This window comes from Balaenoptera borealis (assembly GCF_965194805.1).
Source record: "Balaenoptera borealis genome assembly, chromosome: 2".
Classification (NCBI taxonomy): Eukaryota; Metazoa; Chordata; class Mammalia; order Artiodactyla; family Balaenopteridae; genus Balaenoptera; species Balaenoptera borealis.
Genome location: NC_138867.1, coordinates 114084581 through 114097147, shown reverse-complemented (window position 1 = coordinate 114097147; position 12567 = coordinate 114084581). Strand labels below are relative to the sequence as shown.

Below are 12567 nucleotides of genomic sequence, written 5' to 3'. Positions count from 1 at the left end.
ATAACCCAAAGCTTTGAGAGGTAGCTTTTCCATCCAGGGTCAATGAAAAGGTTTCTAAAATGTATGGTTCAATTTCTATAGTAATAAAAGAAATGGATTCTAAAGCAAACTTATAATACCATTTCACACACGCTACATAAGCAAACCACTTAAAAACTCTAACACCCCGGACTTCCCAGGTGGTCCAATGGTTGAGATTCCGCGCTTCCACTGCAGGGGGCGCGGGTTCCATCCCTGGTCGGGGAACTAACATCCCACACGCTGCGAGGCACGGCCAAAAAAAAAAAAAACAGTAACACCCAACAAGTGTAATCTTACTCCTGAAGATTTACTGTAAGTAAAAAGACAAGACTATGTAAAGAACTGGAAAATGTTCTTACCCTATTGAGCAAACAAAACAGAACATTTTTTACCTATATATTCAGCAAAGACTAAAAAAAAATACATGCTAATACCCAGTGTGAAGTCTCATAGGGGAGATGGGGGTCATCAGCTCTGACCACAGCTCCCTCCAGCGTGTAAAGCTGAGGCCAGGAGAGGTGCTGTCACATGCAGCACAGTGGGCCTCCCCTAACTCCTGCTAAGGGCAGGGCTGCAGTGTGGGAGACATGGTCTTAGCAAGGCACACACACGCATGTGGAAATGCCTGCTCACGATAAAAAGCTACAGGTTCACAGGCTAGAGTGGACATCTTCTCATACCCATCTGGCATACACAGGGGACGGTACCTAGAAGATAAATTTCTAGATTCGTACAATGGGTATTGTTGGACAACGGGTATTTTAAAAGTTGATAGACATCACCCAATTGCTCTCCAAAAAGGTTATATTACTTGACACTCCGACCTCTTCACTCTCCATCTCCCACATCACGACTGCACTTCCCTCCTCACCAGCTGAGACTCCAGAGTCCAATGTTTTGACCCTCCCTTGCACACATCCTTAGTTTCCTTGCCCCCTGTTCCTCCACTGTACTCATCTGGCAAAGTTCAGCCCTTGTGAACAGCTCATACAACTCAATAACAAAGAAAACAAACAACCCATTCGAAAAATGGGCTGAAGACCTAAATAGACGTTTCTCCAAAGAAGACATACAGATGGCCAACAGGCACATGAAAAGATGCTCAACATCGTTACTTATTAGAGAAATGCAAATCAAAACTACAATGAGGTACCACCTCACACCAGTAAGAATGGCCACCATGATAAAGTCTACAAATAACAAATGCTGGAGAGGGTGTGGAGAAAACGAAACCTTCCTACACTGTTAGTGGGAATGTAAATTGGTGCAGCCACTATGGAAAACAGTTTGGAGGTTCCTCAGAAAAACTAAAAATAGAGTTGCCATATGATCCAGCAATCCCACTCCTGAGCAAATATCAGGACAAAACTATAATTCAAAAGGATACATGCATCCCCCGATGTTCATTGCAGCACTATTTACAATAGTCAAGACATGGAAACAACGTAAATGTCCCCTGACAGATGAATGGATAAAGAAGATGTGGTACATATCTACAATGGAATATTACTCAGCCATAAAAAAGAATGAAATAATGCCATTTGCAACAACGTGGATGGACCTAGAGATTATTATACTAAGTGAAGAAAGTCAGAAAGAGAAAGACAAATATCATATGCTATCACTTATATGTGGAATCTAAAATACAACATAAATGAACCTATCCACGAAACAGAAACAGACTCAGAGACATAGAGGACAGACTTGTGGTTGCCAAGGAAGAAGGGGGTGGGGGAGGGATAGACTGGGAGTTTGTGTTTAATAGACGCAAACTATTACATAGAAAGTAGATAAACAACAAGGTCCTACTGTACAGCACAGGGATATCCTGTGATAAACCATAATAGAAAAGAATTTGAAAAAGAATATGTATGTGTGTGTGTGCGCGTGCACGCGTGTATACAGCTGAATCACCATACAGCAGAAATTAACACAACATTGTAAATCAACTATACCTCAATAAAATAAATTAAAAAAAAAAAAAAAGTTCAGCCCTTGTTAAGCCCAACCCTGCACCTACTCCAAGCCTGTGCCCAAGCAGCTGAACATGGCTGGACAAAACACACAAGATCTTCACCTTAAATGTTCGCCCATAAATCTCCAGTGACACTGAGAACTGCCCAGCAACCGACCACATTTCACAGTTCCTTCACTGTCAGTCTCTAAGAGGACTATTTCATGCCTTTTCCTATTTTCCCAGATCTCCAACACTCCTCCCTCCCACCCCGACTCATTCTCAACTGATGACTTCACTAAAAAAAATAGAAGCAATCAGAAGAGAAAACTACCTCTTCTTCCCAAGACAAACGTGGCAACCTACCTGCATCTGTACACATACACTCAGCCTCTTTCCTATCACAATGGATGTACCGTGCCTGCACCTCCACCTGCCCTCTTTTGCCGATCCAGGACAATTATCCCCTCTGACGGCTCTCAAACTGTTATCCCCAGCCTGAACTCTGACCTCATATCACCAACTGCCGATCCAATATTGCCACTTGGGTGACTGGTAAGTATCTCAAACCTGACATGTCCAAAACGGAATTCTTAATTCCCTACCCTGCTCTCCACTCCACTTTCCCCAGCCAAGTAAATGGTACCAGTGGCACCACCCTTTACCCTACAGCTTGAACCAAAACCTTGGGATCATCCTTGACCCTCTCCTTCCCCCACATCCAATCTAACAGCAAGTCTGGACTGTTCTATCTTTAAAATAAATGGGAAATCCTGCGTTTCTCTCCACATTCCACTGCTTCCCCCATAGTCTCTCACCATCTCTTGCCTAGCCTATCACATGGCAACCTATACATTCTGCCTGCTGCCACTCTTGCCCTTCTACCATCTGTTCACAGCAGAACAGCCAGGGTGATCTTTTTAGAACAAAAACTGAATAATGGCACTTCCCTGCCTGAAATCCTCCAAGAGCTTTCCTTCACAGAATAAAATCCAACTCCTTGCACAAGGCTCCAGTGCTCTGGCCCCTCCCTCTCTTCGGCCTCTTCTCCTTTCTGTCCGCTCCAGAAACTGGCCCCCTGGCTCTTCCTCAATCACACCAAGATCACTCCTGCTCCAGGAATTTGGTACTTGCTGTCTCTCCACCAGAAATGCTCTTCCTTTGGTCTTCACATGCTCAGCTCCCTCACATTACACAGGTCTCAGATGTTCCCTCCCCAGAGAGGCCTTTCCAGCCCCCCCCATCTTAAATAGTGTGCTCACCCCTCTGTCACTCTCCATCCCAATATTCTACTTTATTCTCCCTCATGACTTAATCACTATGTGAAGTTATATTATTTGTTCATTTGTTTATTGTCTATCTTCTCTGCTAGAGAGGGAGCTACATGAGCTTAGAATAGTGCCTGGCACAGAGAAGGTGCTTAATAAATATCTGTTAATGAATATTACTTTTACAATAAAAATTAAACTACTTTAAAAAAATTTAATTGCCTGTACAATTGCCACATTGTGAATAAACTATACATATGGAGAAAGACTAGAAGAGAATAGGTAAAAAGATGGAAGTAGTTGCAATGGGAAAATTTTTATTTACACCATCCTATTTTAATGTTTTATATCATTGCTTTATAATTTTAAAAAATACCTTTTCTGTATTGAAAAATAAATGAAAGATAAGTGAGGATCCATCAGTGCCAGAGGGTCATCACTCTAAACATTAGTTGCGAAAAAGGGGAAAGCAGCCCTGACACCTGGGAGCTGGCCTGGACTACCACCTAGGCCTCCAAGTTGCTAGGAGCCAGCCGGGTACTCAAACCTAGGCCTTGGTGCTGAACAGCAACAGCAACATCAGACAAGGCCACTCTGTGACCATGAAGGATTAGGACAAAAATAAAACCACTCTTGTAATGATTATTGTAATCATGACAATAATGTAATGCGGAGTATCACAGATATCACTCTGCAATGATATCTCAACACAAACAAAACACGAACATTGTCCAAATCACAAAATACCAAACACCCGCCTCTCCTGGCTAACAAGTGACTGTTGCTTCTTTACCAGTTTCAGCTTTGGCCCCACTTTAGTCCATTCTCCCTCTAGGTAAGATTTATTAAAATAGTGAATCATAGAAGAGCCCATGTGCAGACAGCACCCAACCCAGAGCAAAGCTCTGATCCTTAAAGACTCCAAAATCACCAACACCAGCCCAAACCCGGTAGTAAGTCTTTCCAACACCGTCTTCCTGAGATGCCCCACAGTTCCCTATGATGTGCACCCTTCCTCACCGCAACAAGCAATAAGCCTAACTTGTTCAGCTATTGGTATGTTCCTGGTGGTCTTTGGCTGGTGGGCACTGACACTTGTCATGACATCAGTTGCCACTACAGGCCATTACATGCAGAAGTCATAGGAGCCTGGCTAGAAAACCAACCCCAGGATATAATATCAGTGCTGGTTCTCTGAATACATTCCCTGACATCAGCTGATTTTCTTGTCGTCTGCCTCTTTCTCCTAAAAGGTGAGTTGGGGGGGGGGGGAAGCCAAGAAAATTAAATGTCCTGGTGAATAACGTTACAATTAATCAAGGATACCCTGCACAGCTTCCCTTCCCCCCACCATTTCCGAAAGTACCCTGAACACAAGGTTAGAGTGGGGCTGGATGACTGACTCATGGGCAGAGTCTAAGGCAACACTACTCAAGTACTTTAAGCCACATGTTCAAGCCCAATAAATTAGCCCAGGCTTAAAGAATTTTAATAAGCTTGGAAAATGCTACCTAGAGCTTATGCACAAGCTTACTGTACCAATGGGATTCCCTGCCACCAGCCACAGAGTGCTAAGCCCCTGACAAGAGCCATTGAGCATGTGGCGCAGCAGGGACAAGGAGTCGGCTTGGTCCAGGTTTCCTCAGGAGCTGGAGACACAGCAGAAGGCTGGTAGCCAGATGGATGGAGACCAGAATAGGGCATGCAGCACAGTGGAGCCAACGGCATTTACTAGGAAAACATGTCAAGGTTTCTTTGGTGGAAATCTGGTCCTCACACACCCTTCCAGAAACGAGCAAACACTGTAATCAATGTCTGCATTTATCAAATGCTTGTTTGTACCCAGAACTGTGTTATGTACAACAGACAGTTATTTAAGCCAACAGGATCTCTGCCTTCTAGATGCTGACACCTAATATAAATAAAAACAATAAATCTGTCCAGAGGATTATCAAACTAACTGAACAATCATGGAATAGTCTAAAGCACTGACCTTATATAAATGCAATGGAGTAAGAACTGATGGGAGATGACTCTCTAAACAGGGTGGGGCCCTAATGGAACAGTTCCCCTGTTAAGGCTGAATATCCAAGGCAGGGACCAGCTTTTAAGAAAAGCTTCAGGACTTCCCTGGTGGCGCAGTGGTTAAGAATCCGCCTGCCAATGCAGGGGACACGGGTTCGAGCCCTGGTCCGGAAAGATCCCATAGGCCGCGGAGTAACTAAGCCCGTGCGCCACAGCTACTGAGCCTGCGCTCTAGAGCCTGCGAGCCACAACTACTTAAGCCCACGTGCCTAGAGCCCATGCTCTGCAACAAGAGAAGCCACTGCAATGAGAAGCCCGCACACCGCAACGAAGAGTAGCCCCCGCTCACCACAACTAGAGAAAGCCCACGCACAGCAACGAAGACCCAACACAGCCATAAATAAATAAATAAATAAATAAATTTATTAAAAAGAAAAAAGAAAGAAAGAAAAGCTTCAAGGGCTGGCTATTGGGCTTGGAGAAAATGAGCCAATCTGAGAAGAGGGTGCAGCTTGGGAGATGATTTAGAGACAGAAATGCAACTATAAGGAGAAAGAAAACTTGACAACCATCCAAGAAAAGTAGGGGAAATCAGTCAAGCAGGTGTATGTTTCTCAACCGTTTCTACTCATGTCCCCTTCTGATCAGTATAAAAAGCTCACACTCTCTGTTAATGTTATTCAAAATTTGAAAGGAAATTAAATATCCTAACCAACACCAAATCAGAGCAATAGTGGTTTCAGAATATGATTTTCCAAATCACACAAATCACCCTCTTCCCCTAGAGCTGAGAATCACCCAGTTGGGTGGTAGCAACTGTCAACAAGGAAGGAGTAACTATCACTGAATTCTTAAGGAAGAAAGGATTTGGATCTTGGATCCACAGGGCACCAGACAACCAGTAGTATTAGAAAGAGTTACAGTCTAAGGTGACAAAAATAGACCATGGCACAAGCAGGAATACGTAATAATTACCTGATTAAAATTTTTGAAAGAGAACTCTTTGTAGATGGCATCTCTCTCACTTAATTCCGACCATCCTGCTGCTTTAAGGTCAAGTATAACTCGGTTCCTCTCCTCTGCTGTCAACCAGTGAGCATCTGCTGACTATGAAAAGAACACATTTAATACCTGAAATGTAGAGGTTTGGTTAAATTCAAATAAATTTACTGCTCTTTACCTTATGTAGAGATGTGGAAAAAAGTCTTAAGGGCAACAACTTCTAACCATCTTTGATTCCTTTGTTCTCAAAATACAAAATTCTCAAAAAACAGACAAAAACAAGGCTAGCTCTGTACAGAATTAGCTGTCTCCATTGTATGTGGGTTTATCACCCCTTACATATGCCTCAAACTGTACAATTCAGCTTCTCTGGTTTATTACAGACACAGCTGAGATCAACCATTTGTCCATCTTACCAAAGATCATCACCAATGGCCAGCACTCCAGGACTTGGGAAACTGCGGCCAACACACCCACCCGAGGAAACCCTGCAAGTCCATCGGCAGAAACAGGATTGGAACCCAGGGCTCTAAACTCCTGGTCTGCTGCTCTTTGGATGGTCCCACAGCACCTTAGTAGCCTTCAGTCCTTACTCACATGAGTCTCAACTATCTGGGTTCACCATCCCCTTTCAATTGTAATGAAAACCAACCCTCAAAGAGGAAAAAACAAATGCACATTTACAGGGGATTTTGTATAATAACTTCTGGGTGTCCACAGACCCTCTGGACTACAGGTAAAAAGCCCCTGCTTTAGTGGAGTGAGTTTTCTCAGAAACACCGGTAAGACAAACTCCCTCAACTGTCTGGCCAGAGCACTGCCCAGTCGGAAGCACTTGTGCGCAACTGTCCACCTTGTTCCTACTCATCCTGGTGATGATATTCCCAAATCCGGAATTCTATTGGTTAACAGGCCCACACTTTCCATGCTATTTGTTTTTTAACTGAAAGAACTCTAAGCAGCATGACAGAAGATAAGGACACTCCAGGAGAAGTCAGAAGAGCTATGCTCTCGCTCTGGCATTAAGTGTCCACCAGTACCTCCTGCCTTCCCTATATGCAGGGTTACCATCGTCTCAGATGAGGGAGGGACTGGCACCCAGAAAGACTGAACTAATGTGAGGGCTCCTTATCAAAGGGCAACCGGGGGCTGAGCTGTATCCTCTGCCATGAAACTTCAACTCATTCCCACTTCAGAAATCCTACAACCCTTTATCACCGACATCAATGTAATTAAGAAGGCAAAGTAAGTAACCTTAAAGACAACTTATTCTACAAGGAGGACAAAAGGATGCTAATGAGCCAATTTTCTAGTTTCTCTTCCTTGCTAGGCCAGCTTCCCTTCCCTACAACTAACAAAAGAGAAAGTGAGAATACCTCTTAATTAAAGAAAAACATTTAAAGGCTTGTTATCAAAAACCATTTACTATTAAGAACCAATGTATCGATTAGCTTTACAATGACAGCTCTGAAAAATTTCACATAAAGACCTGCTACAGGAAATAAGCTAACATTTTTATTAAATAAATATTTTAACTCAACTCAAACTATTTTGGAATCACTGAGTAGCTGCAAAGAAAACTATGAACCATGTTGTGGGCAATGCCGCAGTCACCCGGAGTCTGTGGAGCACACGCTGAGCTGTTTTCCTCCGCCCTCTCCACCATCCACATCCCCAGCGAGGTCAATGTGTGCTCACCACAGATGTCTGCCTAGGAACAGGGACCGTGTTCAGGACTGTGAAATGGAGGCACTTCACCTACATAACACAAATGGTCCCCTTGGGGACATACCCTCTGCAGAACCCTTTGTGGTGGACTTTTTTTTTTTCCTGTGGGAGGTGTGGGGAGAGACAGGGGAAAGCATAGGATTTGGAGAGCAACCTTGATTCGAAGCCTAGCTTTGTTACTTTCAGCTGTGGGTGCTAAATTAATCACTTAGCCTCTCACTGAGTAGCAGCGTTCTACAGTGGGGATGTTACAATATCCACCTGCCCAGAGTTTTTAAAGGCTTAAAGAGATCTTAAGTGTGAAGGCACCCAGCAGGGAGCCTGGCACGTGGCAGCCACTCCAATCGCGGCTGCTCATTCATCCCTACCCAAACCCCATAATTTTACTTGATCACCAGCTCCCTAGACACAGGTATGCCTTGGGACACGCCTAGGTGACAGTAAGCACTCATCTTGCGTTCTCACCGTAAACTGCCAAATGGGCTCTGGCAAGCAATCTAAGAAAATGAAATGGTGAGTTTAATGCAGTACTTTCCCACTAGGTGGTGCTGCAAGTTAAAACTTTCCCTCGAGTTAACTTACCCCCCAATATGTTAACTTCTAAAGCGGGGAAACGGACAAGACGCCCCTCGGAAGAGGAAAGAATCAATGTGCAACCAAAAAAATAATTTATTGGTAATTCCTCAAAAAAATTAACACCAAGGCAAATGAGTTAATTCAACATTCAGTGCCCCGTTCACAGCAAGCGAGCCGAGACGGAGACGGTGTCTGCTCTCACCGAGCGCACAATCTAGAGGATCCAACGCCACCTTAATCACATAAAGAGTCCCTAACCGTGAAATATTTTCACAACTACTTTTCGTATTCACTTTTTTTTTTTTTTAACGAAAGTCGTCCTGGTTTGTTTTCCGGTTGGCAATTTCGTAGGCTACAACGAAATTCTAGGCCAAGGGAAAACTGTCAGATGCTGCGGCCACCCTTGTCTCAGACCAGCGCGTCGGGCAGGTGCCAGGTGCCCAAACGTGGCTACCCAAAGTCCGAGCCCGAAGGCCCGGCCCACTTCGGGGCCTGCCCCGGTCCCTCCGCCCCTCGGCCGGCACGCCGGGGCCTCGCCCTCCTCCCGCACCGCGAGCCCTCGGCACTCACCATGGCCGCGAGGCTCTGGCTCCTGCCCCGCAGCGCCGCGAACCAACGCCGCGTCGCCCCTCGCGCCCCCAGCGCCGCAGCCATAATCTCTGGCCGAGGGCTGCCCGGCGCGCTGCCTGCCCGCCCCTGCCGGGAGTCAGGGGCCGAGCGGGCAGCTCCCAGCCACGGCCCAGGACTTCCCGCACAACCCGGCCCCGCGCCGCGCAGGCCCAGACGCGGACCTGCCCCGGAAGGCCCCCAGGTGCTTCAATGGCCGGCGACGCTGCTGGCATCTAGGCGGACGCGCGGCAGGCCTCCGCAGGCCCAGATGCTGTCAGCCCCGGCTCTGCGGCCCATCCCCGTCATCCCCGCCCGGTGCCGGCTTTCCCGCCTGTGCGAGAGCGGTAGGCAGGCTGGCGAGGCGATGAGGATGGACCTCCGCTTCGCTCTCCAGTGTCCGGGCCTCGGGTTGTCGCCGACCGTCTGACCGCGCTGGGCTCCCTTCTGGGCGGTGGGGCGAACAGTCTGCGCAGGCAGGGGCAGGAACAGATGAGCTGCAGAGGGGCGGGGGGTGATTGGGGACCACTCCCCTCTGCTCGCGGTTGAGTGAACCATAGTGATCCACATAAGGGCCTTATAAGGCAGGGAGCCGCCGGTTGGAAAGTGAGCTCTGCTCTGTTATTTGCCCTGGGCAAACTGGCTCATCTGTCTTTGCCTAGATAAAATAATTTGGAAAACCTAGCTCATAGTGCTCTCTAAAAGGTAGCACACGTACGGTACACAGTTAGGCACCTCGGAGATACATGTGGACAGATTTAGATAAATTTTTTTTATATATTTATTTTTCGACAAAAGTAGTATTCTTTCTTTTTTATATTTGTATTAGTATTTTATTCTCTTATCATCATTCCTCCTTTTTTTGCCTTTTTTTCTTTTTGAGGTGTAATTCACATACCATAAAATTCACCCTTTAAAGTGTACAATTCAGTGGTTTTTAGTATATTCACTTGTATCTTTTTTTACTAAATAGTTTAAGCAAATTAATAATATAAGCAGTTTTGCAGAGGACATAGCAATACACTCAAGAATATTTTTTTAAAACGAGTCCATTTAAGTTCAACTTAGCAGTTGCTAGCATTTGGTTTTATTTCTCATGTGGACTTGGAAAAAATAAAACCTTTTTACCCAAAAGTCTAAAATTCAGACTTATGGCCCAACCCATCTTCTTCGCTTTTGCCCACTTGATGACAACTCAGCAGAGCAATCTTGCTGTAGACCTTCATCAGATGTCACTGGTCTCAAGGCATTTATCTAAGACATTCTAGTTTCCTTTGCCTGATGCCTTAGGTGGACAGAGACAAGGGTTGGAATTAGAAATTGTATTTCCAATATTTACTTTGGGTTTTTAGGATCATGAAAAATGCTATAGAAACTTGCTCATTAAAGTGAGAACTGAGAAATGAACTGGTAGTTGTGAGGTAACAAGTTGGAGACCCCTCATCATTTTCAGTAGTTTGCTTTCATCATTCTCCTTCCCTAACACCACTGTACCAGACTGTGGCATGTCAGCTGCAGTCATGAAAGCAGCAGCAGGATGCTAGTTAGGGCCCAGGGGAAGTGATGCCCACCAGTAGGGGCTGTGAATACCCTGCCCTCACATGTAGGTCTCTCAGCAGGATTTAAGTCCCTTAGCAAAGATTTACTGGCCACATCCTCTGTAATGGACACTGTTGAGAAAAGCAGTCTCCTGCTCACAGTCTTTCACATAAAAATAGGCCTTGGACCTGGAACACTTCCTTACCAAAAAAGAGCCCACACAGACTGTGCCAGGCTTATCAGCCTGTGAAGGTATCCTTCCCTCTTTCAGACTGAATGTGTGCTCCTTTGTTCTGCTTAAGCATGGATGTCAATGACCTTGGGGCACACAATGCTATGGCACTAGAGGGGTGCTCTTTAGACATAGGCTGGGGGTGAGGGACACCCATGAGCCACTCTGCACACTACTGTGACTGATCTTGCTGTCTCTAAGTGAATAAAAACACTTCCACCCAGTGCTTGACCATGTGGTTTTCCTTCGCAACTCTGATACCAAGAAGTCATGGACAGAAGTGTTTGGACTTATATCCCTGGTGGCTGGCATTGTGGTGATCCTTGCTGTCCTCCACGTACTTGCAGTCCCCTCCTGGCATTGGTTCCTGGGACACGGTGTTCTCGACAGACATGTTTGGCTTGGGGTGGTTTAGCTGGTCTTGGACCACTTCCTTCCCCCGTCTACTTCCCTTTCCCTCAACACAAGTGCTTCCCGGCTGACCCTCTACACTTGAACCCCCCCCTCCAGGGAGCAGCCCTGCTCCACATTTCCCTCCAGGGGAAGCTCTGTAGCTTGTCTGAGCTACGTGTCAGAAGCAAAGCCATGGATCTGCTGGTCATCCTGGGAGCCTTTCCTCACCCTCCAGACTAGAACAGGGCCCCATTACATATCAAACAATATGGAAATTCCTGTATCCTTGATAGGATAACTCCCACTCTTGGAATTTGCCCCCGAGGAAATAAGACTATATACACAACCATAAATCCAGCAAAAGAGGACAGGTTAGATAAGTAATGCTGAATCTATTCAAAGGCCTATTATGTAGCCACGGTTAGGAAAACTATTACCAACAGTGAAATATTTATCATCTGTTAAGCAAAAGAAGAAAAAAAAAGACACTATCATGACTACAAGTATGGGAAACACACATAAGAGAAAGACTGGAGTGATGGGCATACGATGGTTGCCTGAGCCATGGCAGAGAGGTAGGACTGGGTACCAACCCACATAGAGGCTCTGGAGTCAGAATGCTTAGGTTTGAAGCTGGGTTCCACCACTGGAAGCTGTATAACCAAGAGCAAGTTATTTAGGGCCTCATTTACTCATTTTAGAGTGGTGTCAATCTCAGAGGGCTATTGTACAGATAAATGAAACGGTGTATGTCAAGCACCTCAAACAGTAGCTGGCACACACAGTAATATTCAAATGTTGGTTATTATTATAAGACATGGAATAACTAGAGGTTTCTTTTCTTATACGTACAGATAAACATACACGTGAAGGTTCAAATCCCAGCTTCGTCAATGTACTGTGTATGTAACCTAGGTAAGTTATTTAACCTCAATATGCCTGTTTGCTCGTTTGTAAAATGGAAGTAATAATGGTACTGTTCTGAGCTATAGTCCCCTCCTGCCAGTGACTACCCCAGCCAGAGCTGTCCACAGCATGACACATAACATTGGAAACTCTCAACCAATGTTACACTCTGAGAAGGAGACTCATCTAAGGTTCTGTTTTCATAGAATTTAGGATGCCTTATGAACTATTCTATCTAAAGCTCTGGAAATGATCAGTATAAAAGTAGTTTATCATTATGTAGTCAGCTGTCATATCTGAATTTAAGGGATCTTTTA

At 45.2% G+C, this 12567-nt stretch overlaps 1 protein-coding gene across 2 annotated transcripts in view; it reads right to left on the bottom strand.

Moving 5' to 3' along the window:
* Nucleotides 1–10704, bottom strand: part of PCBD2 (pterin-4 alpha-carbinolamine dehydratase 2) — a 49064-nt gene extending 38360 nt beyond the window's left edge. The window contains exons 1-2 of one of the 2 annotated variants that reach the window (XM_082381425.1): nt 9366–10704; nt 6244–6375 (exon numbers count right to left, since the gene is read on the bottom strand). In XM_082381425.1, the coding sequence (XP_082237551.1) occupies nt 6244–6375; nt 9366–9416 (183 nt within the window). In that variant the 5' untranslated portion in view covers nt 9417–10704. The other variant, XM_082381424.1, reaches the window with a different exon arrangement.
* Nucleotides 10705–12567: the final 1863 nt, after the last annotated feature.